Here is a 26,778-nt window from a genome sequence, read left to right as displayed (position 1 = left end):
CTGCAGCATTACTTCTAGTAGCCAAGATACAGCAACCACCCGAGTGCCCATCGACGGATGAGCACATGAGGGAAACTGGTGTGAGCGCGGGGGAGCGTTATTCGGCCGTGACAACGGCAACCCTGCAGCCGAGGCAGCCGGGAGGGACCTAGAGGGCACTGCGCTCAGTCAGTCGGACGGAGGAAGACAAACACTGCGTGAGCTCGCTTGTATGCGGAATGTTAAAAAACTGACCTGAGATAGGAAGTCTAGTGACCGTCGGGGGTGGGGGAGCAAAGGTGGGTGAAGGGGGCCAGAAGGTACAGACAAAACACACGGCCACTGGGAGAGCGGATCTTAAAAGTTCTCATCACAAGAAATGAAGACTGCTTAGCCACGGGAGATGGACAGTAACTAACCTGTGATCATTTCACAACACGTACCCACGTCGTTAAGCTGTACACCTCAAACCGATGCCAGTTATCTCAGCAAAAGTGACAACAACGTACAGAGATGTCACAAAATTAAAGATAAGCTTGAGGGTGCCTGGGGGCTCAGTCGGTGAAGCGTCTGCCTTCGCTCAGGTCAAGGTCCCAGGGTCCTGGGATCGAGTCCCTCGTCGGGCTCCCCGCTCAGTGGGGAGTCTGCTTGTGTGCTCTCTCTCTCACTCTCTCTCAAATAAATAAACTCTTTAAAAAAAAAACAAAAAAAGGATGATCTTGAATTATCCCAAAGGAAGCACCTCTGATCTCTAAGATCCAGGGCTCAGCTCGAAAATGAGAACACAGCCCACACTGGGGCGCCTCACCCTTCCTTCTCCAAAAGCAACCTCCGTCCTGACTTCGAACACCTAATTTTAGATTAGCACTGAGTGAAAGGAGGGACGGTCTCTCCTGAGCTCACCACCCCACTCCCGGACAGGAAAGTGCGCTCTTGACACGCTGTTTGGCAGTTCGCAGCGACGTAACGGCTGCAATCCCGGCGGAGTCAGACTCGGGGGTGACGCGGCTTCCCACGAGCAGAGGCCCACACCTGCCGGGACGCGGCCTGTGCACCAGGCCCCACGGGGCACAGCTCACACACACTCACATCCCTGTCGGCTGACGACACAGCAAGGCCAAGCTGGCCTCCCGGCCTCCATGCACGGAGTCACCGAGCCATGCGGGAACATGTCCCCGGCCCGGGACAGCAGCGTTGGGGCGAGGCCTCTAGGTCCCGGCAGACGCAAGCGTGGGGCATTCACGGAGTCACAGGAGCCGGGCAGGCACCCTGGGTCACTCACAGGTCTGGGGGCCACACCACTGCCACGACCATGCCAGGGCCTTCAGGACAAGGGACTGGATTCCTCGCTCCCTCGACAGCCCAACCACGCAGGTCGGAGCTAACTCGGCAGCTCCCGGGGGGCCGAGGACACAGGTGCCTGACTTGCTGCTCCACCGTCCCCAAGTGTGGCCCCACCACAGGACAGCAAGAGTGGTCGCGGCCCGGTGCCCTTCCAGACAGAGAGAGGAGGCAGAGTTCCAGTTGCACGGCCAGGATTCCAGACCTTTCACTGTCCAGAACGCAGCCCACACTCTCACTCTGCAACAACTGAGGGGTGGGCCACAGTCTCCGGCAGCCCATGCCCAGCCAGAGGCGGTGAGTGGAGGAAGAAGGGAGTGGGCAGTGAGGGCCAGGAGCAGCCTCTGCCCAAGGACAAGCCGGGACGAGCAGTGGAGGCTGTGCTGCAGAGCACGGTACCTGCTGGGCTCCGGCATTTCGCGTGAGCTCGTATCCGTCAGGGGAGATCGCAGGCAAGGCGACTAGTTGGAGTCTGGGAGGGAGAGATCTGAGGCCTGACCCACAGTAAGAAGCCCCGTCGGACAAAAAGGAAACCAAGGTGCAGAGCCTGGCAAAGGTGAGAGCCCCACATGCCCCAGGCGCGCCGTCCGTAACGTGGGGGCGCTGACCCCCCAGGGCTGGCCGCATCAGGCCACTGCGAAGGCCAAAGATTACAAAGGATGTGAGGACCGGTGCAAAGTGAAGGAAAACACTGCCTCAAATGACACTGGGCGGTGCCTGTCGAAGAACGTCTGTGCACAATTTGTCCAACTATCGTCCTGTTACTGGACTCATCAGTTAGCTAAGAACTCCCCACAAGCCTACAGAACTTACATTTAACATATTATTACAGCTAATAACTGCTAACAATCCAGCAATCATCTTTCTCTTCTTGACCGTATGCTTCATCATAAGACTTTCTGTGTCCCTTCAAAAGGAAATTCTCAAGTGATGGAATGTGAGCCATTTGCTCAAAGCCACACAATTTTAAGACTTTTTTTTTAAGATTTTATTTATTTATTTGACACAGAGAGAGAGAGATCACAAGCAGGCAGAGCAGCAGGTGGAGAGAGAGAGGGGAAGCAGGCTCCCTGCTGAGCAGAGAGCCCAATGCGGGACTCGATCCCAGGACCCTGAGATCACGACCTGAGCCAAAGGCAGAAGCTTAACCCCCCGAGCCACCCAGGTGCCCCACAATCTTAAGTCTTAATAATTAATTGCAACACTAAACATTAAACCAGTATTTGAAAATTTCCCCTTGCTTCCTGAATCAGGCAAATCCATCGTATGTGAAGGTCAACGGGAAAAGAGCACACCAGAGGTAAACGCCGGTCATTTCTCTGGTGGAAGTCATCCCCGTGTTTACCAAGAATGTTCGTCAGTGCTTCTCTGCAGGGCGTCCACGAAGCCGCAGCTTGAACAGGTCCAGGGGTCCTGTGTGGCTCAGACTCAGCTCAGGGATATACTTCCCGATGCTCCGGCCAAGCGCCACGTGTCACCAGAAACAATCCAATGCTTCACCGTCCCCAGAGGCATGTTGATGACCAGCCCCCATACGACCTAATCCCTCTGCCTACACCCCCATCTTCCTTCTCTGCCATGAGAGCCCTGGAGTCACAGCAGACCTTAGTGCCTGTCCCCCTCCCTCTGCCACTGTTCCCCCGCGCCCCACGCTCCCTGGGCTGCTTTTGCTTCTCTCACTCCTCCGATGCGCTCCCTCAAAGACCCAGAAGCAGCCAAGAGAAACAGGGCCTCCTCGAGTCGCGGGGGAGGGGAGACAGAACGGAGGAGAAGATGCTGCCGCGGATTGGCCCGGGGGATGGGGGGGCGCTAGGCATTCTCCCGGCATAAATGAATGATAGCATCATTGCCTTAAAATTTCTAAAATCACTGGTGTCAGCAAGGATACAAAACTACACAGGTAACACAGTCGATAAATTCTAACAAACATCGATTTTTAACAAATACATAAAAACATGAAGTGAAACCCATGAATGAATGCCTCTTTCCTGACCCTCCAGATGCCGCCCCGGACTGTAAGTAACCTCTCCCACCTGTGAGCTCCAGAACACAGCACTTCTCTGTGCTGCTCCTGGAAACCCGGTGTTCTACACTCTGCCGCATGGTCTTCGAGGCACACCTTCCACCTGCACCTCTAATCGGATCCCTGCCCCTGCAAGAATTCCAGCCCAGCCCCGGTTCCACTGGTCCCCAAAGGCACAGCACCCCAGGCCGGGCATGGTGGCTCTGACTGAACACGGCACTCCCCCTTGACGCCCCTGCCCTGCACGGGCAGCCTCCCTGCCAGCAATGCCATTCCCCTCTTGTAATCCTGGCAGAGTGCTACCCCTCGAGTCTCCATCGTTCTGACTGCCCCTTAAATGGGGAGACTCCCCGGGGAGCCCCCTTTGCTCCTCTTTACCTCCCTCTTCATTCCGGGCCATCACACAACTCAGCCACTCCCCTGGCCAGCACCCCTAGCTGGAATCAGCAGCCTCAACCTCCCTCCAGAATTGCCGCTAAGATTTCCTGAAGAGACACATCCACCTGGGTGTCCCAAGAGGCAGCCCTGGAGCTAATGCCCAAAGGCCCTTTGCCACCTGTCTGCTCCCATTGTCCCTGTCCCTAGTAATGCTCTGCCTGCTTCTGGAACAGCCCCCTCCCACCAAACCCTTCTCACACCGATCCCCTCTCTTGCCGCCCTCCCAAAACTGCCGTACGCAGGCGGGACTCCTCTGGGCCTTGACCTGTGCAGTGGCCTCCGTTCGGCCTAATGCGCGCCTGGCACGCTTGCTGAACGCAAGCTGGGATGAGTCACATCTCCTGCTGCCCCCAACACCTGCTCCGCCAGCGTCATGGCCACAGCGCCACAGGTGAAAGACCGGACACGTAACCGCCCGTCACAATGTCCCGCAGAGGCTCCCTGTTCCGTGGGGTCACGACGAGGAACTGGCGATCCACGCATCAGACGAGGGGACCCGCCACAGATCTGACGGGCGGGGATGGCACGTGTGCCTGCCAAGGTCATGCACGCGGCGCGGAGGAGCCGAGGATGGGGCTGGACGGGACGGGAGAGGCCAGAACACGCGGGAGGCAGGATGTCATCTGCACGGGAAGACATGCAGAGAAAACCCCACAGGAAGTACACGGAAACGACGGGACGCTCGGTTCGGGGCGGCAAGACCACAGGGAATGCTGTGCTCTCCTCCTGCGCGTTTTCTCAACGTTCCCGGTTCTCCTTAGGAGGAGCGCCCACTACTTCCGCGGTGAGAAGGGCCGCGCACAAATAAAAGCCCCGACTCCAGAGTCTGTGGATTTGCATCTGGAGCCCCGGCAGAAGCCCAGGCTTCCTCTCAGCACAGAACTTCCTCGGCTCTGCCGCCCAGACGTCACCAAGGAAGAAAGTCGAACGGGTAAGAACACAGATGAGCTGAAGGTCAAGCGGTAGGTTCAGAGCCCCGCAGGGGGACTTCCGGCAGGCGAGCGGGACCCCATACCGCAGTGAAGGGCTCTCCAACACCTGGGCTCGCCAGTCCGGGAGCCATGTCCCCAAAAACCCCTGCTCTCCAGTAAGCGGAAATCTCGTGAGGCCCAATCGGCTGGCAGAGAAGGGGGGGGGGGGTCCTACACTTCCAGCACCTGCTGCACCCGGCACACCAGTGCAGCAGTCACCGCGAGCACTGGGAGGCGAGGAGAGCGCCTTAGGGAAGGCCTGCGGGCTAGGTGCTTTCCCGGTCACTTTCTCTGTCCTCATAAAAATTCTGAGGCCCTCCACCGCTGAAACTAATAATATACTCTATGTTAATTAACTGAATTTAAATTAATTTTGAAAGAAAATTCTGAGGTCTCATTTCTGTCCCACAAATGAACTGAGGCTCGCAGAAGCTCAGTAACTGGCCCATGGGTGACAGACAGTGGCAGACCCCTCGGTGTGAAGCCCAGACTTCAAGCGAACACGCTTTCCTAGTCCCACATCCCCTCCAGGGGTGCTTCTCTGCCCAGGAAGAGGCAGACGTGGAAAGGCCACAGGCTGAGAGCGAGGAGCCCTGGGCTGAGCCTCCTTTCCCGCACGTCCCCCCACACGACACGAAGACATGGCTTCACTCCCCGCGGGGAGCCACGTGTCAAACACTCAGGACTGACACACGGATTCATGAGACCAGAGAAATACACTATCCCTTCTTTTCCCTGGAAATCTTGGAGCTGTGGTTAGTCCAAAGACTAAATCAACTGTGTTCATTTGCAAGGCCAGCGTTCAACCCAGGCTCCCTGCGTGGGCTGTAATTTGCAAATCGGATCCAAGCAGTGGCGGCCAGCAGGCCGGGACAACTGCCAAGCCCCAGGACGCCGTTCCAGCAAGTTAAAGCAACTTTATGGGAAACTCAGCATCAAAACCTAAAAACCCTAAGGCAAAGAGGTTCGCTTTCAGTACCAGAAACAACGTGCTGCGTGCTTGTCACATAGGTGGTCGTCACTAACCGCTTCAGTAACGACAACCAGTTGCCACTGTTTATCAGGTATTTTTCCAGAATGCCCCAGAACAGCCGTTTCAGTAAAACCCAGGGTCCTGCTGGGGAAAGACGGGTCTCAAATGCCACCCAGACCTGTATTCTCAAGTTGTTTGGAGTTAAGCTTCCAAGTAAACACGTTTCAAATCCCCAGCTCAGCAATCTGAAACGTAAGATGGATTCCAATGCGACCTCCTCATGGAGATCTTGGTTATCCCGCCCCCCAGGAAATTTCGATTACACTCTTAGAGCTAAGGCACGGATTCTTGCAGATCTCAGCTTAAAAACCATTAACACAAATTTTAACCCCAAAGGAGTGACCTACCTTCAGGACAGGGTACAGCTTCGCGCTGGAGACACCGCAAAGTCGACCGGAGTCAGTTAAATATAAATCTGCAAAGTGGACTTAAAACATCTAGGCCAGGACTATTTTTCAGATCACTGCCAAGTTTAGGGAGTTCAGATTTGAGCCAGAAAAAGAGAAGATGGGACTTTTCCACAAAGCTCCAGAAGAGCAGAATCTTTATACTTGCAGAAAACAAGCAAACAAACGACGACAACACTGCTTGTTGGAGATGTGTGGCGTCCACCAGCACACCCAGCTGGAAGGTGTGCAGCCGGGCCAGGGCAGACAGCAAGCGCTCTGCGGTCAGGCGACCGGGCCACCACCACGCCGCAGGACCGTGGCACACCACTGCAGTAGTGAAGACGGCACACGCAGCCCTCGCTCGGGGATTCCGGGGAGCCTACGCTAAGCCACCAGCACAGACGAAGCTGGCTCCCCACGCACGACAGCTGGCTGGTTCTGTCATCTTGCAAAAGGAAGACACGGAGTCCAGTCCTGCCTGCAGCGCTCACCTGGGAAAAGCAGCCCCGAGTTCTACTCCTGGGTTAACGCACCCTCCTCACCCTGCGGCTGCGGCAGCAAACCCTCCCCACAGGCCTGGGAAGGCAGCGGCAGCGCCTGCATTACCCTCCCGCTTTGCAGATGAGAAACGAGAGGCCGAGTGGAACAGTGACCACCCCCACGACAAAGGATTCTGGGGACAGGACTTGGCCTGGAGTCAGGTTTTCCTCTACAAGCTGCAGGAGGCACTCGGCCACCCTGGTGTCAAGGACTCGGCCAGTGAAACAGTGATGTGGGTTTCAATCTCCTGTCTCCTTACTAGACAGGTCAGGACAGCATTTGGGCCACAACCCAACCCTCAGGGAGATTTCATCTGATGAGTTTCTCAGTGCTGTTTAAGACAGCTGTATCTCTTCAAGAGCACAGAACATAAAAGAACACAGAAGAGGAAGAAAATCAGTATTCGTCGTGGGGGCCTCAGCAAAAGACAGCCTGAAGACAAGGAGGGGAGGCAACATTGGGGCTCAAGAGAGCCATTCCCTGGAACCTTCCAGACACGCGAGGTGAACTGGCCGGTTCCAACTAGTGCACCCGAGATCGATGCTCAAGAGACACAAGAACAGCTTTTTCCTCGGGATGCCTATGCAAGAGGGGAGACGGTCACGTCTGTCGGCCGGCTGGTCCCCTCCAGGGAAGGCGGCTCGTCACCCTCCTGGGGCATCGCGGCATCAAGCGCCTGACCCCCTGGCACCACCATCCACACCAGGCGACAGCTCCTGCACGGCAAGGCCCATTTCTCTCCTCTGGTGTTCGCAGAAGTTGGCAGAGAACCAAGAACATTCCCGTAGTCAGCAAATCTTTATTGAGCACATTCGATGCGCCAGACACTGCTAGAAACAGAGGACATGACAGTGAGGACAGAAGGCCCAGCGGCTAAACGCTGCACCAGAAAGCCCAGGGCTGGGGTGCTCGCAGGCTTCCTGGAGGCAAGGCTGTCGCTGCTGAGGCCGGAAACACTGAGCTGATGTGATCACAGCTTCTCAGAGCTCAGTACAGACAGGGTTCTGCGAGCATCCGAGTCCCCTGGGGATGCCAGTAAAATGTACATTTCCAAACTCAAGACACCTGGGGTTGGGGCCAGACTGTCTTTATTTCCAAAGGGCTCCCAGGGGACACGGACGCTGTCGGCTGGTAGCAAGAACTGGGAGCATTCCAGATATGCATTCCAACCTACCCAGCAATCCTGTGAGATGTGTATGAACTTCTGAGGAATTCGTCCCACCTGGAACTTTGGGTTAGCTCGTCTGATGTCACACGGCAGGTGTCCGAGAAATGCGAATCCCGCACACTCTATCCCCCGGAACCCTCATCATTCCATCTCGGTCAGGCTGCTTCCAGTAAACGTCTGCTCCAAGCAATCAGTTAAGAAGGCAAAGCCATACAAATAAACAGAATTCAACCCAAAGTCAAAGGTATCATTTGCACCATTTGCAGTGCTGCCCACATCCGTAAATCTTAATTTTGTTCCATGCCTCAGTTAAACTTTTCAGAGTGCACCCTAACATACATTTAAAATATTCACATGTACACTTCAAAATACACACAAAAATATTCAAAAAGATGAGACAGTAACTTTGAAGACAATGCTCGGCTGGAAACTGCGAGCGGGCGGGGTGGTAAGGGTGGAAGGAACAGCACAGAAACTCTCTGCTCTACTTGGTAACGCTTCTCGTGGGGACAAGCACAGCCGGACCCCTAGACTGGGGCGGGGAACAGGCGGGAAAAGGACGGTGGGGCAGGCTCCTCTCTGTTGGCGAGCACCGTTACAGGCACGCATGTCAGGAGCGAGCGCTGCAGCAAGCCCAGGGGGCCTGGACCAAGTCAGACGTCCGTGGGAGCTCATGTTTAGGCTAACGGGTGTGACCTCAAGCAGATGGATAAATCCATGAGTAATTACGTGTAGATACACGGATTAGAACGCACACACGCACTTTCTAGCTCTGAGGGGGCCTAGAAACCATGCCACGCCGGGGCAAATTCTTACAGAATTCCAGCAACTTCCTAGAGCTCCCTGCCAGCAGACATGGAGCCTGCCTCCCACTCCCCCTTCCGCATCCCGAGAGCTGAGGCAGCACGCATAGTGACTTGCTCCCCGAGGATCCAGTATGGAGACTCTGTTCTGGCAAACATGACTCCGGCCAGGTGACCAAGGTCAACGGCATCTGTGACACGTGATGTGAAGGGCACATCACCGCTTTCTCTTAAGAAAAGCAGCAAGAACTCTGAATCCAGGAACAGCTGACAAAGTATCTCATCGCTACTCCTCAAAACCCTCAAGGTCACCAAACGACAGAAACTGTCGCAAACCAGAGGAGACCTGAGGACTGGACTTCACCTGCTGTCCTACGGTGCATGCGGCCCCGGGACAGACAAAGGCCAGCGGGAAGTGAACTAGTGAAAGCCGAATGAGGAGCAGAGTTCGTTCCCAGCAGCGATGCTGGGACCTTGCTGCAGCTGGATGTGACCAGCAGCGGAAACGCGCCAGAGAGGCACAGGAACGCGTGCCTATTGCTGCAGCTTTTCGGCAACTTTCAATCCCTTCTAAAGGAAATAGGTGCTTTTTAAAAGGAGATGAAAATGCAAACCCTTACATCGCAGTGGCCTCCCTGGGGACCACTGTCAGGATCGCAGAAGGGATCTCAAGTTCTCGTCCCTCCAGAGGCCAGGAAGAACGCGTGCGGCAGGCAGGAGGGGAGCACCGGGGGGAAGGGGGCGCTACGGCCTGGAAAGCACGCGCCTGGTATGAACATCCGGCATGAAACACTCGGGGAGCACGGCCGGGGCCCACAGAAACCCGCAGGCAGCGTTTTCCGGCCCGCGGGTGCCAGTTTGCCCCTCCGAACGGAGGCTTGGCTGCCAGAGACCGCAGGGCCCCGTTACGAGGGAAACGCTGCACATTCCTGCGGTCTCCGCATGCATCTTTTGAGATTTTTCACTCATATTCTTGAGGAAGTTTCCTGTCTGTTTCCTGGCCGAACGCTGCTGCCCTACGGTCTGGCCGTCCGTGACACAGAACCCCCAGATTCGTCTAAGGGAGCCTCCGCCGCTGTGTGTCCTACCACTCGACGGCTAGCTGACAGACGTTGTATTCTTCCGGAAAACACCGCTGCAGTGAGCCCCTCACGTGTTCGATACCCCGCGTCTGCTGCTTCAGAACAGCTCGGACTCCCCAGGAGAGCCCAGATTTCACACGTCGGATCTCATTGTCATTTATACCTTCCGGCAGACGACAGGCCCTGACACTGAATGTGAAAACACAGTCATACTTTAGTGGAGTCATTTTGACGCAGGTGACACATCACGTCGGACTCCCCCTCGGGGGGAAGGACGGCAGCAGGGACGAGGCGCAGGGAGGGGACGAGGACCCATCCCGGGGAGGACAGAAGCGTGCAGTTAGAGATCAAGCTGTGTCCCCAGCAGCACTGTGAGCCTCTGCGAGGGACAGCATGCGCCCGACGAACATGACGGAACACGGTCAGAGCTGCGGAGCAGCGGGAGGCCGGGAGGACGGAACACGGAAGCTTCCAGCACTGCGGGCAGGACTCGGGACTCAGGCAGCCCCGGTTTGGACCCCAAAAAGACCACTGACAGCTGCACTGTTAGGAAGGGTATGTGCTAAGCCTCGTCCCACGGGGAGAGAGCCAGGGGTCCCACGCTGCTGGCCGCTCGGAAACAGCACGTTGGAGGCTAACGTCGCCCACGTTCCTCCGCTGCGGCCATCTTCTGCGGCTGCGTAACAAGTTACCACGACCTGCACAGCTCATAGCTCCCCGAGGAAAGGCAGCCTGAACAAGCTTCAGAGGGTCCTTTCTCCGCTGCTCTTCCCAAGTGTCTGCGAACGGCAGGGAGCTGGGTGGTCACTGCTCCCAGCGCGCCGCAACACGGACGGGTCTCGGCTCTCAACCTCCTGAGCCATTTCCCAGACAAACCCCACATCGCCGCGACCTTCCCACTCCAAGCTCTCCCCTGGGGACAGGAGAGCTGGTGTCCTGGGCTGTGCAGCTGGGAGAGATGCCGCGCATCTGCAGTCCCCTCCCCACCGGCTCCAGACCCAGGGCTCAGTCACCAGGGTCTCCTCCCGCACAGCTGTGAGCAGGTAAACAATTACTGAGCGCGCTGAGGCGGGCGTGTGCATGAGGTCTCGGGTGTGCGTGAGCAGGGCTGCCGCTCAGTCGCAGAGGGAGAGTGACACCGTGCATTCCCCCATGCCGAGCCTGTCTCGATGGGCCACATCAGCGCTTAACTCTCGGCAACCCCCCGAGACCAGCAGGAGTGTCCGCCCCGTGCCAGAGAGGAGACAGAGGCACAGAGAGCTTAAGTAACCCGCCTAAGGGGGCACAGCTGGTAAGTTAGGACACCGAAGTCCGTCCTCCTAAGCACTGCTTCTCTGTAGACCACTGAGATCTGTAATGCTGGTAAGTAAGACAACTGTATTCGGAAGGACTTTGTAAGTTCCCTCGTGTCACCGCAGTCTCAAAACTGCCCTTGGGGGATAAAGATACCGCCACCCAGCAGGGTGCGGGCCGCTCAGCCCCTGACGCGTCTGAACCTTGATTTCAGCTCAGGTCATGACCTCAGCGTCATGAGATCAAGCCCTGCGTCAGGCTCTGCGCTCAGCACGGAATCTGCCCGAGACGCTTCCTCCCTCCCTCTGCTCCTCTACCAATTCACCCTTTCTACATAAACAACTAAATAAAATCCTTTAAAAAAATTCTTTTAAATCCCTCATTTCTCACCATTTGAAGAAGTCTGTAAACAGTTCCTTCACGTGAAATTAACAATTACAAAGAAAACAGGAACCTCTTGTTTGTCCCCAGAGGCCCGCCCCACGGTGGAGCTACCAGCGCTATGTCACAGGAGAAGGTCACGTGATCAAAGCAGAGACAATACGAAAAACATTTCATAAAATCTTAATGACATTAAGTCAGGCGAGGATGATGAACTGATTCTAAAACCACCAGATGCGTGACTGACACATCGTATCACTGCTCCAGGACCGACAATACTCTCTAGCGGCAAGAGGAGGAACGGGGTGGACTCAGACCACAATCATCCACTCCAGGTCTCAAACCCAACCTCACTGAGGTCCTGAAAGCCAGTTATGGGGCATCTCTGATGTGAGACAATCTGAAGTAGCCACGCCACCCACGGAGCCGTGTAGCCAGAAAGGTTTCCTCTGCATCCACTAGGCCGTTACGCACGACCAGCAGTTTTTAGGAAATCGGGAGAGAGAGAACAAGTAATGCTGTGCGGCAGCAAGTAGACAAGTCTGGGAGGTGGGACGAATGGCCTGGTCATTTCAACAAGCATTTAAAAGAAAAAATAAAGTGCTAGATTAAGACAACAAGAGACATCACACAACACAGACCAGATACTATGAGTGATCCCGGACTATGTTCTGGTTTGGACTAATTATTTAAAACAAAACTTGGAGATCAAATGGGACAAATTTTAATATCTCCTGCATATTAGAGGCAATGAACATTTACGGAAATAGAAAGTGGAATGGCACTGATAGAACAAAGTTATAAAACACAGTGTCCCAGTTCTGATCCCGGGAACAAACATGCCAGGTGCTCACATACACGTGCTTGTGAGAACACGCCCAAATACCTGTGCGTGCATCTTCATGAAAACACACCCCACGTACCCACACGCGAACGTGAGAACAGCCCAGGATACACACTCCGGTTCCTACTGGGGATTCTCAGAGCCCTTCATTCGTGCTGGTCTCAACGGCATGACTGAATTACCTTCTGCTGGCACCGTTTCTGTAATGACAAAAAATGTCTATCTGGGCCCATTTCAGTGTGCCCATGCTGCACCGATGTCCCGGTGTTGGTCAGTGAGATCGGGGCGGCAACAGCACTAACCGCATACGCCTCCGTAAGGGCCTGTCAAAAATGACAACGGTCAAGTGGGGCTTCATGTGATTAAACTAAGTTCTCTCGCAGAAAGAGATTAAGAAAAAAAAAAATCAGTGCTTGGGGGAAGGGGGAGCGCGAGGTGGAAGAGAGACGAGGCCAGCTGAGAAAGACAAAGGACAGCAGCCTCCGGGTGGGTGTGCGTGGCCGTGGGAGAGCACACTGGGCCGCGAGCCACCGGTGCAGGGGCATCTGTGGGACACTGCCTGGCTGACCGGGGTCTGGCAGGGACAGGAGCATCATGTGGGAGGCCAGGAGCGGAAAGAAACACGAGAAGACCTCTACCCCACCTCTATCAAAGGAGGAGAGAGAAGAGGCACCTGGGGTAAGGTATGGTGCCCGCTCGTGTTCAGTCTGGTGACAAGGTGGAAGCGGGAGGAGGACAGTGAAGACTCGAGCTCATGAGCAGAGTCTCAGATAAGCCCACAGAAAGTCGTCATCGATATGCGGAGAATTTAAGCCAGATGCTAGGGTTTAGGAGAAGTGCATGAACAAACCTAAGGGAAAGAGCTTATTAGAGAAATTCCAAAGCATCTATGGAGGAAAGGAAAAGGTGTACCAACACTCGACCTCGACACAGAAGTGATTGCACTGAGCAGCAATCGTGAAGTGTGTCACTACGACCAATGCCAAAATTTCGTGGACTAGAAAATTCTTTGCATCACCAGGGCTTAAACAAGGTATCACCCGTATTCAGAAGACACAAAGACTATCAGAAACAATGGAAAGTTACTGGATAACCACAAGCGCTCAAAGGAAGTAGCTTCTATCACACAATCCACGAAGTCACAGCCTGAAGGCCACAGTCGATGCGAGAAAACGAACCCCAAACTACACCAGTTACAAAGATCAGAAACACGCATTGCCATGAGCATCTATAAAAAGAAGGTTATGTCTATCTCATTAATACAGAATACCATTTAAGTGCTGTGATCCAGAGGCGATCGTAAGATTAGGAACTTAAATTCTAAGACTGTCACTTCATGGCCTATTTGGAAATCAGAGTTTAAAGCCCTGAGGGCACAACCTGGCCTAACTTAAACCTCAGGGCAAACAGGGCTAATGGACGGACAGAACACGGCTGAGTTAGAGGAATATGCCCAGGTGCCCTGACCCACCTGGCGCATGGCCCTCCCGACAGGAAGCTCTGGCCGGTCACCGTCAGAACGTGGCTCCTGCTGCCCACTCCTCCTAGGTCCTGCACCCCAGGCCAAACCTCACAACCAGACTTGGGACTTCCCCTTGCCCTCTCGACACTGATGCATGTCACAGAGAAGCACAGACAGGACCGAGAAGCAGCGCCCGAAATGCAAGCCCCTTTCTCCACGCTCCCCACTTCTCCCAACGTCCCCCCGCCTTCTCACCGTTTCAGGGCAGCTTGTGTCGGTTCCTTCTGCAGCATTCCGTCTGTTCTGAGGCTCACGGGACTGGAGGGTAAGAAAAGCTACTACTCTGAGCTGCTGTCTCTACAGCCTACAGCAGGACAACCTGCTCACGCCCAGGTCTGCGCACTCAGATTCGGTCCCGAGCTTTGGGTTCCAGCCCCAAGTTCCCCCCTTGCTTCTCCCCGGGCAGCTTTTCAAATGACCAACGAGAGCCGAGCGCCTGAACAGTTAGTGACTTCCGTCCCGACCGCCTGACGAGGGACAGGGGCACAGACCCTGCTGTCTCCTGTCCAGCTGGGACCCGGGCCAGAGGCTGCCCCTCCGGGTCCCCTGCCGTGCCACCGTCAGTGTCAACCTGCGGGAAGGCCCGGCCTGGAATCAGGCAGGCTTATGGATTTCCTAGACGGGGGTCTCCGAAGTTTCCCCAAAATAAGCATTTTAGTGTGTACATCTAATTTCAGTTGTATGCTTCTGTTCAGATTTTATCAGAAATGTTTACGAAAATGTCTTCCCAGGAATCCAGGTACTACAGTCAGTCGGGGGGTGTGGGGGGTCCCTCAGACCGTGCTGAGAGCTCACCACGAGCTAATCTAGGAGTCCCTTGAGGAACGTCTCATCTGTTCCTAAAGGATACATACAGTCTAGCCCTTTAGACCATTAAAAAAAAAGAAAAAGCAATTAAAAAAAAAAAAAAAAGTCCCATACCCTAAGGCAGCGGTGCTCCAAGCACGACCCCCACACCAGCAGCAGCGTCACCTGTGGCCTCGTGAGGAAGGCGAGCTCCCAGCCGCCTGCCGGACCCACCGGCTTACACGCTCCGTGCCTAGGGGGCTGGCAGCTGTTAGCAAGCCCCTGGATGGTTGGGATACATGCTCTGTGGACCAACCAGCGCAGCATATAATTACCAGCAGGACAAACCGAGAAAACAGAGCAACTTCTTAGCAACTGTTTGCTTGCCTTCCTTGCTCATTCACTCAACATTCACCGAGAGCTGGTCCCCTGCACCAGGAACTGAAAACACAAGGTAAATAAAAGATCATCCGCAGCTCTGACTAACCATCTACAGGGGAAATGGCTTCTATTCCAAACAGCAACCCACGCAGGACAACGAACTGTCCCTGGCGCAGACTATGGAAATGTCTCCGACAGCACCCAGGCCGCACTGTGGAAAGGCCCTCGCTGACGGTCCTACCCGAACTGGCAGGCAGTCCTCAGCCCATGGCCACCGTCACTTTCCGGACAGCAATGTCCATAACATGACATGTCTGCTTGCTGTCTGTCCCTTCCCTCAGAAGGGAAGCTCCAGGAGTTCATCCCGTGTACATGCGTGCACACACATGTATGTGTACATGCGTACACACGTACATGTACGTGCACACACACGTATGTGTACACACACACACACACACACACACACACACCCTCTGCCATCCAGAGCTAGGCATGTAACAGTCGTCCAATGAACAGGGTGGAGAAACAGTTATGGGGGTTCAGGTGAACTGTGTCACCACAGCAGGCAGAAGTCCCACAGGTGTCATAGAACCTCAAAGAACATTCTTCTGACTTCTCCTTGACCTGTTCCAGAATTCCACAAGCGGGACTCTTCCCCTTCTCTTACTGAAGACTTTCTTATGAAGTTTTAGAGAAGTTGAGCAGATTAAAGGATTCCTTAAAGCTTTCATGCTTCACTTTGTAGAATGAAATTCCTTCTGACTATTACTGGGACAGATTAGGAATAATTTGGAACTGAATTGGATTGGCCATTTTGTAAGCTTTTATCTCCCCAGGCTAACAGCAGACACTTTGCTCCTTACAGCAGCCCAGGAGGAAGTCTGATTATCCTCACTTTACAGACTGAACTGGAAGGTCAGATAGGCAAAAAGCTTATACTTGCTGCTCTATAAATATGGCTTAAATCAATAGAGAATGTTTTGTGCTTCACAGTAAGCTCAGAGATTTAGAAATTATACAGGGAGGCAGCACGATATTGTAGAAATAGCCCAAGCTTTGGATTCAGACACAACAGGCTTTGCATTTCAACTTCTGCGTAACCGCTTGCCCCTGGGCTCGTTGATGTCCCAGAACTGTTAGGCCCTTTCCACGTGCGCATGGCGAGGCTGGGAGCAGGACAGAAGTCATCCGTGAGTCCCGCTTCGAGTGTTCACCTTCCCGGCTCCACGTCGCAAGACATTCCGGCCAGCACACTCCACGCCCTTGAGCAAGTACCTGACCCTGAACCGGTAGCCTGACACGTTTTCTCCTCCCACATGAAGGGAACCTGAATTCTGCTGCCCCGGTCCCCAAAAGCCTCATGGAACATTTCCTCACACGTAACACCGCCCAAGAAAACACACTCTTCACATTCACTATTCAAGTTAAAAAAAACAACACTAAGTTTCCTAAGCAGGTTCCTCCAATCAATCCATTTATAAACATAATTACCAGAATGGAAGAGCACAGGAGAACTTTATGAACATCTACAGTTCTGCATTATAAAAGCTAACGCAATAGGAAACGTTCAACATGCTGTAAGGTATCACCTGAATGGGCTGGGATTCTGAAGAATCCCAGAGTTAAACCGCACGATGACTGAGAAGAAATGAATTTTACAGGCCTGCTTTGCCACATGACGAAAATCTCTTCAGAGGAAACAGAATTCCCGGGGAGAGGGCATAGCTGGACGGCAGCCCGGACGACCTGGGTCAAGAGAAATCTATGGAAGGCTGAGCACGGTGCCAGGCGGCGGGGAGACCCCGCAGCCAGGAGGACCTTCCAGTTACAGGAACTCGGGACCCAAGCAAGAGCGACAGGAGGCGGGGACAGGAGGCAGCACCGGCTCTGCTTGTGTGAAGGCTGCACAGACAAGTGAACAGCAGAGCGTGGCCCAAGAGGGGACGGGAACATGCCCGGCATCCAGGGCACGGAGAGGGAACCTCCAATCCAAGGGGACAGCCAGCGCCAGCGAGGACCAGTGCGAGCAGGCACAGCTGTGGAGCCCGGGCAGGTGCGTGGCTGCCGTGGGGGAACGACCCTCAGCGGCAGCCCTGAAGCACAGCGGGAGGTGAAGGGGGGGTCCGTAAGCATGTAATTGGGCTGAGGAAGGGCCCTTCCAGCTCCAGTTTGCTGAGAGTCTTGTCAGGAAGGGACGTGGGACCTTGTCAGATGCTGCTTCGCTAGTAAGATGCTCGCACGGTTTCCTCTTTTTGGGTTGTTGACATCAAGAACTGCATTTGTCAGCTCTCTACCATCAAACCAACCTCCAAGTCCTCAGCTAAACCCTACTCCTCGGTGTTTCACCTGTGGTGGAATCCAATATGCTAACATGGTACCCAGAACCGTGCTCAGGAGTCTTCGTCGCTGTTTTCCACTCTGTCTGCCTTTGCTAACAGGGCAGTGCGGCCCTCACAGAGGGGTCAGCGGTACTCCCACTTCCAAGAAGTGGTTCAAAGAAGAGTTCAGGTAAAACTCCTATTAATCCTCCTTTAACGTCCGGTGAGACACAGGAGAGAAGCCACCTGGGCCTGGATATGCTCTATGGTGAAGGTCTTAACCAAAAATTCTACTTCCGTAACGGACACAGAAACAGCCCCTGAGCACAGCCGGGTCTGTAAGCTCCGCAGTGTCGAGCCTTCCAAGGATTTGGTCCAGCGTTCATCTCGGCGTTCAGATTCACGGGCATCACGCGCTCACAACTCTGTCCCCTCTCCCCTTCTCTCTGGAGTCTGCAGTGACCTCTCCTGCTCCCCTCATGTCTTCCTCCCCCATCCAGCTCGCTGCAAGTCGCTAAATTTCATTCACTTTTCTCAACAAACATGCTTTTGGTTTTTGTTTCTGATTTCATTGCTTTGTCTTCTGATCTTTATTTCCTTGTTTATGGCAGATTTAATTTCCATTTTTCCTATTTTCTTGAAGCTGAAGTGGGGGTCTGCTCACTTGAGACCACCTCCCCCTCTGGCACAGGCCTCCGGTACGACACGCGCCCCAGAAAACAGCTCTGGCGGCAGCCCACAGACATGACGCGGTGCTCTCATGTTCACTTGTGTCAAATACTCTTTATTTTTATTTTTTCTCCCTTCTTTGGCCCATGGTTTCATCAGAAGTGTGTCATTTTGTTTCCAAACATTTGAAAAATCCACCAAGATTTGGTTGTCGGGCTCCAAGTTGATCACTGTCAGAGAATATACTTCTGCAAACCGAGAACCCTTTGAAACTGACTGAGATTCGTTTTGTGGTCCTCTTTGTCAGTCCCAGGTCCCCGGGGAAACAAAACGAAAAGACGAAAAATAAAACCACTCTGAGTGAGAGCAGCAACAGATCACGCTGGCCGTGGGTCGCCAGGACGTCGAGGCCCCAGGCCCAGGGAACCCGGGGTCTGGACGTGCAACTGTCTAAGCGCCGCGCGGACAGCCCCCACCAGCTCCCCGGGCTCACTTCCACGCCAGAGTGGCCCCCGTGGAGCCGGGGACACCTACCAGCCGCCGGCCTCCTCCGACTCAGCACACCTCTTGTCCAGCAAGTGCCTTGCCCCAAGCAGTCAGAACGCACGTCCGTGCATTAGCTCACTCCACAACTACTTCTAGAAAGCTTGCTCTGTGCCAGGCGCTCTCGTAGGCCTGCGGACCGGACAGCGGCGGGAGGAAAGCCCCGGCTCCGGCAGGGCTGACGTGTTGGTGGGATCCCACGGAGCACGAAGGCAGCAGAAGAGCAAGTGCGTGTCCAACCCAGCTGGGCCAAGTCCCTGCAGAGGCTCCGGGACGAGGTGGCAGCCTGCAGCCCGTGCGCAGGAGGGAGCAGGGAAGCCAGGAGGTAGGGCCAAGCCTGGCAAGGCTACGCGACAGAACACTGGCCCGTGTGGAAGAGGCGGGCGGGGTCCAGGCTGGGGGGCTCGGCTGCTCCCTAACCAGAAGGCTCTGGACAAGGCTTCGGCACACCTTCCACTGCCCGGCTCAGGCAGCCCCAGTGTAGTTCTCCTCCCCACCAAGGCGCCCAGGCAGTACTTCGATGGCTCTTCACGAACCGCTGAGCCGGAGAATAGACCGTTCTCCCCAAACTGCAGGTCAGGAAAGCAAGGCCTGGGTGCTGTGAATGGGTGACTGGGGTAGGGGATGAGCTGTGCAGGGTGTCAGGGCCGCGGTCGGAACAGAGGGAGTGCGGGTGCGTGAGCACCAGCTTCCAGCTCAAACGTGAGCTTGCGGGGAAAGCAGACTGCACCACACCCGGCCCCCAGCGGAGGGGCCCCTTGTGGCAGCGGCCGCAAGGGCGCTGCGGCTTAGGCCTGTTCTCGGGGATTCTTAAAGACAAGACGTTGTCGACCAGAAGGGCCACGTACCAACCAGCTCCCAGGAGCCAGATATGCACAGAGCCCAAAAGCAGACCCACTCGCCCACCTTCTCACATGTTCCCGCAGGCCCTCAGCGGGCATGGGGCACGAACGGAGCAGTGCTGTCCGTGGGGGGACGGGCATGTTGCCAGGAACAGTGGCAGTGTCTGTCTGCTCGCTCCAGGGCTCAGCCAGCTCCCGCGTTTTCCGTGTAGTCCAGCCCTGGAGGCCAAAGCTGGAGGCTCCTGACAGGCAAGGCTACGGGGACCCAGACCCACACACGCAGCATCGGCCCACTGGGGTGGGAAGCCTCCAACTCACTTCCCCAGCCCATGGCGGGCCGGCCCAGGTTCTGGTGCCTTCGGAGGGCTTCGGTGGAGCCCTGGCCGCCCCAGGCCTCTGCCACACCGTGTGCACACAGGCCCTGACTCGGGGGTCAGCGCCAGCCTCACCAGCGCTGGGGAAGCCGGGCTGAGCAGAGTAACTGCCCCCACCTTGCTCCAGTCCGTGCCCCCGAACCCCGCTGCTCCCTTTGAAACAGCAGGACTCGATCAAATCTTACTTTTAATGCAAGAATAAAGTCTGTTTGTCATTACTTCTTGATTTGTTCCAGCCTTCCCCCTGCCAAGCTCTTACATTAAACCTCCCAAAAACCCTACAGAGGAAAGTTGCTCCATTTCACAGATGGGGAAATTGAGGGTCGAGAGCGGCCACAGTAGAGCCTGGCTTGTAGGAGTATTACTTCTCATCTGAAGCCATTTCACACACCTCTTGTCTCAGCCCTAGAAATCGCTCACGTGGGCCTGTGGCAGTTGGCCGAAAACCAGTCACCAGCACAGACAGACGCGGTCAGCGCTGGCGGAACAGGGGAGGCGACGTTTCTGGGAAACCTCAAGAACCACATGGCATCATCTCCCACGTCTGGAGGGCTCCCTGAAGGCCTGGTTTCCCTGGCCACAGCATTCTTCCGCGGTAACTTTACAGGTTTAGCACGTTTCCAATCAGGTCACGTTCCTCCCGCTTCTGGGAGCAGAACCGGGGCACAAGCCCAGAAGAACCAAAAAGCCCCGGCGGCGGCGCCCACAGCACCCCTCCCGCACGGCTCCCTCAGAGTACGACCGAACCACAGAAGCGTCGCCTCCACAGCCAGGAAACACTGCCCCATCCTGCAGGTTCCCAGCGCCACCAGGCCTCCGAGAACACAGCTGCTCCCGCGTGCCCGTGTCAAGGGTCTGTCACCTCAGTGCCCTCCTCGGACTCCACACACAGGAGCCCGTCCTGGTCAGGGCCCAGCCCCGGGGCAGGGTGAGCAGAAGCAACATGGGTTCATACCCTTCCTCACCACCTGGTAACTCCATGACCTTGGGCGAGTGACATAAGCTCCGTAAACCTGTTTCCCTACCCACGTACTAGAAGGCTGTTTGCCCAGACGGCGCACACGTGGGGCTGTTCTGTGCCCAGCACCGCTCCTGGCCTGCAGAACACACGGCCCAAACTCCGGTTTTCTTGATAAGAAACTAGTTGAGGAGGTTCCCAGGCTCACTGAGGAAAGTGGACAGAAGTTTCCACGTGGGTGACGGGTAACGGAACGTGCCGAGACCGAACACCAGAGCTGGCCGGGTGCACAAACTGGGATACCCAAGATACACGAAGAACTTCTGTAACGCCACATCCCCAGATACAGAGTCCAATGTAGGAGACATGAACAGATGTTCCTCCAAAGACGGTATCCAAACGGTCAACAGACACATGAAAAGAGGCTCAAATCACTCATGATCAGAGAAATGTGAATCAAAACTGCCATGAGACACCACCTCACGCCAGTCAGGACGGCGACAATCAGCAACACAAGGAAAGACATCCTGTTGGAGAGGATGCGGAGAAAGGGGAGCCCTCGTGCACTGTTGTGGGAATGCAGGCTGGTGCAGCCACTCTAGAAAACAGTGTGGAGGTTCCTCAAAAAGTTAAAAATAGAGCCACCCTACGACCCAGCAACTTGCACTGGGTATTTACCCAGAAACTACAAAAACACGAATTCAAAGGGACACATGTCCCCGGATGCTCACTGCAGCAGCAGCCACAGCCGCGGAACCAAGGAAGCAGCCGCGTGTCCCTCGGAAGACGGACGGATAAAGAAGATACGGTGTGTGTGTATGTACACACACACCGCATCTTCTTTATCCGTCCGTCTTCTGACGTACACACGCGCACACAGAGGAATATTACTCACTGTAAAACAGAATGAAATCGTGCCATCTGCAACCACGTGGACAGAGCCAGAGAGTGTAGTGCTGAGTGAACTAAGTCAGAAAAAGAAATACCTTGTGATTTCACTCACATGCGGAATTTAAGAAAAAAGAGCAAAGGGAAAAAAAAGAGGCAAACCGAGAAACAGACTCTTGGGCACGGAGAACACAGTGGTACTTAGCAGAGGGCGGTGGGGGCGGGGACCGAGAGCGCACTTGTCGGGAGGGGCACGAAGTGATTCCCGAGCAGCAGAGCCGCCGCACTGTGCCCCTGAAAGTCACGCAATGCCGTGTGTTAACCACACTGGAGTAACAGTTCTACGAAGAGGCACGGACACTGTTCACAGTGCAGCCGTGGGCCCACGGAAAGAAGGTGTCACGGTGCAACGGAGAGCGACTAGGTGGGGGACAAACTGACTCACATGACCTGAGAGTCACAGTTCTCTCCTCAGAGGAGACCACCTAGAAGGACACATCGTATGCTAGTGCCTGACACACCGGGTGTCCCCAGCAGACGGCGCCGCCGCCGCAGGGAGTGCATTTCAGGACAGCTAAGCTCACGTGCGTCCAAGAAATACAACGCACACAGCCTACAACGCTCACCAAGAAAACTCGAGTGACGCCCCAGCCACCACCACCCAGTGACTGCGAGTAATGACCTCAATGATGATTTACCTAATGAATGACCTCCTGGATTTCAAAGTTCTGCCTCCAACTCCAGGACTGCCCCGTGAGGAAAGCCACAGGGAGGCGGAGCCGAACGGCAGAGGGAAGCTGGAGTGCGGAGGGGCCTGGGCGGGAGCAGCGCTGACCGTCCGGGGTCAGCTGCCAGGAGGCTCTGGGGACGGCACACCTAGGGCCCGGGAGGACACCAGCGTCTCTCCACTCCGTGCCTCAAACCTGGGGCTTTGCGGTTCCACACTCGAGGGTTGCTTCTCACCTCCCTGCCTTCCCTCCTCCAGGGCGACGCGTCTTCCCGCCTCCCAGTCCCGTCGGCTCACAGGGGCGCCCTGACACCCAGCTGTCAAGCGACAGTGTGACCACTCCTGCTGCAAACTGCTCCCAGCTACACCCGCCTCCTCTCCCCTTCAGGGCCCTCAGGGGACAAGACTCTCCCCTAAAACCTACCTCCTCATCACTGCCGTCCGCAGACAGGACCTCAGTCAAGGAAAAGCAGCTGGTTTCCCTCCCGCCCCGACCTTCCCGCAGCATCCGTGCTCCACCGTCCCTGCACCAGGCTCCCAGCCAGCGTGGCCGAGCTCTCCTGATGGGTCCCGCCAGTCAAGGCCCCTCCCACATGTCGGCACAGACCTCGCAAGGCTGGGCCTGAACACGTGTTTACTTGACAAGCCATCCCAGGGACCTTGCTGCCCACACCCCTGCCATAGCTGTGAAGAGTTCTGGGTCTCTCGCTACGCCCTGTCCCCGGGCAGCTGCAGGCAAGCAGAGCTTCCCAGAAGCTGAAGTTGCCCCCAGGGCTTCAAGTCCGGTTCAGACCTCCCCTAGGGCTGGAAACAGCAGCCCCTACGGCCCCAGAAGCCCGAGGTGTCTCTGCACGGATGTCGTATCCTCATTTGTCTTCCTCAGGGCTGAGAAAACCGTTAGTGGGAGGAGCTCCGAAAGGCTTAAGTGTATGGGATGAAACCTGAACAGAGAATGATTAGACCATAAACACATTTTTCAGGAAACAGGGAAAAGATAGGAAATTTTCCACATTAGTCTTTGCACTCCTTGACTCAGCCCCCAAACCCCCAGTATTTCACGGACTAGAGAGCTGGCAACATACAAGCTTCAGTGTAACCGCTTCAGAACATTCCACAGAACGGAAAATACTGAGAAAACCGCTCTCCACAAACACGATTCTGGTATCAAACACGTCTCCTTTCCTTTCCGAAAAACACCCAGCACTTCGCCCCCGGAGGCATGGCAGGAACCCAGGACACCACGCCGCCAAGCGGACGGACTCACCTTCACGTGGCTCGGGTCCCCCGGCTTGCTGCCTTCAGGCGGGTTCACGGACTTGCTCTCCACTCGAGGCCTAACGACCTGTCGGAAGGGACTGCACAGCGGAAAGCCACTCACGCTGATTCCATCTAAAAAGAGTCAGATTTGAAGATGTTAGCACAGGTATAGCAGAGGGTATTTTAAAATCTGTATTCCTGAACTTGCATTCCGGCATTGGTTTTGAACAAAAGGAGAGCAGACAATTGCACATGCGGGTCTGTAACTAGTTTGGTCCCAAAAAAGACAAAAACAATGACCAACACAGTTTAATGAGCACCCCGGACGTCCAGACCATGGTCCTGAGTGACCACTCGCTCCTTTGGCGAGAAGAAACCAGGGAAACTGAGGGTGCCAAGTCAGTGGCCAGAAACAGACGGAGGAGCATGGAACGTCTCCTTACACCGGAGGGCAAGGAAACCAAGACCATGGGGTTGGCATCAAAAGCCATCACACCCGACCCGAGAGGCTCCCACTGGCTGAGCAGGGGACAGGTCGGGCCTGAAGAGAGATGGTAACGAACTGATCAACATTCTTGCAGCAGGTTTAAATCCACAGCCAACAGATCCAGTATAAACCCCTTTAATCCACGGGTTCATAGTAACGTCTTCGAGAAGTAAAGCAAACGGCTCCCTGTGGAGGACAGGAATCTGCTCATTCTCCTGGAGACTGGTAAATAAAAGAATCAAGCATTTAAACCGCATTTCGTATGTGAACTGCATAGCTCGATGACCAGATAAGGCAACACACATGTTCATAAAAGGATTTGAAGGAAACCCCAGCCCAGGATTTTCAACCTCACGCTGCGGAGACGCGGGACTGGACATTCCTTGTGTGGGGGGCCGTGCTGTGCATGAGGAGGGTTAACAGTATCTCTGCTCGAGCCCCAGGACGCCAGGAGCAGCCTCCCCCGGGCTGTAATCGCCACAAACTGCCAAGTGTCCTGGAAGGGTCGGAGCAAACTGGCCCGGCCGAGAACGCGGACCTCACAGCAAGCACGAGCAGGTCTAACGTCGCAGGAGAGAAAGAGCCGGACGCTCCCAGTCTCCTGACGCAAACAAGGCCGCCCCTGGCCGAGCCAGGAGGACCAGAGATGAGGCGGGTCAAGCTGCTCGATGTAGCTGCCCGTTTTTGGGGGGGGGGGGGCGGTGCGGGGAGGACACAGAAGACCAGGTTAAGCCCCCCGACAAGTGTGCGAGCCACGAGGCCCACGCTGCAGAAAGCTCCTTGGGTCAGAAGTCCCAGGATCTTCAACAGACAACTTACAAGGGAAAGGAAAGAATGGGGATACGTACACGTTAAGAGAAACTTAAACTTCAATAAATGGGCATGAATGAACTGTTCTACCTAGTGATTCCTAAACACCAGGACAGTGTTCTCTTTGGGGGTAAAGATGGGCACAGGCTCCAGCTCTGATTCAGGCGACGGGTTGAAGAGGGCTCCCTTATAACAATTCAGACTGTGTGTTTGCTTCATTTCGTTTTCAAAATCACTTTAACTGGGCATCTGGGAGGCTCCGTTGAGCGTCTGCCTTCAGCTCAGGTCAGGATCCTGGAGTCCCGGGATCGAGTCCCGCGTCGGGCTCCCTGCTCAGCGGGGATCTGCTTCTCCCTCTGACCTTCCCCCTCTCATGCTCACTGTCTCTCATTCTTACTCTCTCAAATAAATAAATAAAATCTTCTTTTAAAAATAAATCACCCTAACTTTTTACTTCTTATTTTAACTCCAGGATAGTTAACATACAGTGTCATTGCTCCCAGTGCACAGTATGGGGGTCAGCAATCCTCTACGTTCCTCGGGGCCCAAGATACATGGACCCTGGACTCCCTTCACCTAGTTCACCCATCCCCCACCCACCTCCAGAATCTGTTTCCAATTTCAGTAAAAAGGTTTAAAAACACAATTCTTTTTTTTTTTTTTTCCAAAAAGATTTTAACTGATTTTTCAAATAAGGAACAATGTCAGGCTTCACATTCAAGTGCATCTGACCATCTACTTTCTGGAACACTGTTCCATCTCCAAACAAGTCTTTAAATGAACAGGTCTGAGGTGTCTACTATGGAAATGAGTTCCCAATTAGTTTAAAAAAAAATCTGAACTGGTGAGTTATTTAACAATAGTTTTATTATCTTGTGTCCTGCCAAAATAGACCCCTTGTCAACCCCTGTACTGCTCTGTGTTTCTTCATCTTTGTGTGTTTCCACTTCTCTTCCCCTGACAACCATCTTTGTGATGATGTCCCAGATTGTCAGTGCAGCTGCTGCCTCTTCCGCGGGGCACCCCCCAGTCACTGCAGCTGAAAGCGAGAACTCTTCCTCAGCGCCCGACACCTCGTCTAGCCTACGGCCCGTGCTCGCCACATGGAGTCCTCTATCCAAGAGGACAGGTGGCATGGCGGGGCCATGGGTGGACATCAGACAGGCCAGGAGTTTCTACACCACCTGGCAGAGTAATCCTTACCAAGTTACTTAGCCTCTCTAAGCTTTCAATTCCTCATCCCTAAAATGGGAATGACCAGAACACATAAGCGGCACGATTACCTCGGAGAATGAGTTCCTACATAGGAACTGTTCGTCCCAACGCCTGGGCCCCGGCACCTGTTCAACAGACACAGCTCTCAGTATTAGAGCAACCTGCACGCAGGTCTTGGACTCCCTACTGGAGTATCAACTCCTTGAAGACAGAATTCTCCTCTCACTACTATATCCCCCACTGTGGCTCCCACAGGCTCCAGCAAGTCATAAACTCTCAGCAAATATTAAGGCAATGAGGTAACAAATCACAGAGCCCAATATGACATTCAGTTTACACACCACGTTCGCCAAAAACTCGATCACGCCAAAGTCACATGCGACCACCAACCACTGGTTCGTTGAAACCCCGTCATGCAAAGTCCCTGCCCACGGCTGTTACAGCGGAGGGAGCTTCCCCTCCCTGCTGTCCATTCCCCCAGCACCATGGGTATCATCTAGCAAAGCTCCCCACCACACTACGGGGCTTGCAGCTCTGCAAGGGGGCTGGCATTATGAACACAGACACCGCAAAGCTAAAACCCACACTTGCCAGCAACCTGTGCTAGACACTAGGTCAGACAGGGCCCGTGAGTAAGCACGGTGCTCAAGGCCACAGTCACTCAGTCCCTGGGTCAGCCTCTGCTGGGCAAAGGCCAGGTGCCCAGAAGTGTCACT

At 54.8% G+C, this 26,778-nt stretch overlaps 1 protein-coding gene across 3 annotated transcripts in view; it reads right to left on the bottom strand.

The window, feature by feature from the left end:
* TRAPPC9 (trafficking protein particle complex 9) overlaps positions 1-26,778 on the bottom strand; it is a 509,775-nt gene that overhangs the window by 324,531 nt on the left and 158,466 nt on the right. For all 3 annotated transcript variants that reach the window (XM_032873479.1, XM_032873478.1, XM_032873477.1), the window contains one exon: positions 23,558-23,682. In XM_032873479.1, coding sequence (XP_032729370.1) covers positions 23,558-23,682 — 125 coding nt within the window. The remainder of the gene's footprint in view (positions 1-23,557; positions 23,683-26,778) is intronic.

This window comes from Lontra canadensis, unplaced genomic scaffold, assembly GCF_010015895.1.
Source record: "Lontra canadensis isolate GAN:19392208 unplaced genomic scaffold, GSC_riverotter_1.0 scaffold49, whole genome shotgun sequence".
Taxonomy (NCBI): Eukaryota; Metazoa; Chordata; class Mammalia; order Carnivora; family Mustelidae; genus Lontra; species Lontra canadensis.
The sequence above is the reverse complement of the archived record's forward strand: the minus strand, read 5'-3'. Positions and strand labels throughout refer to the sequence as shown.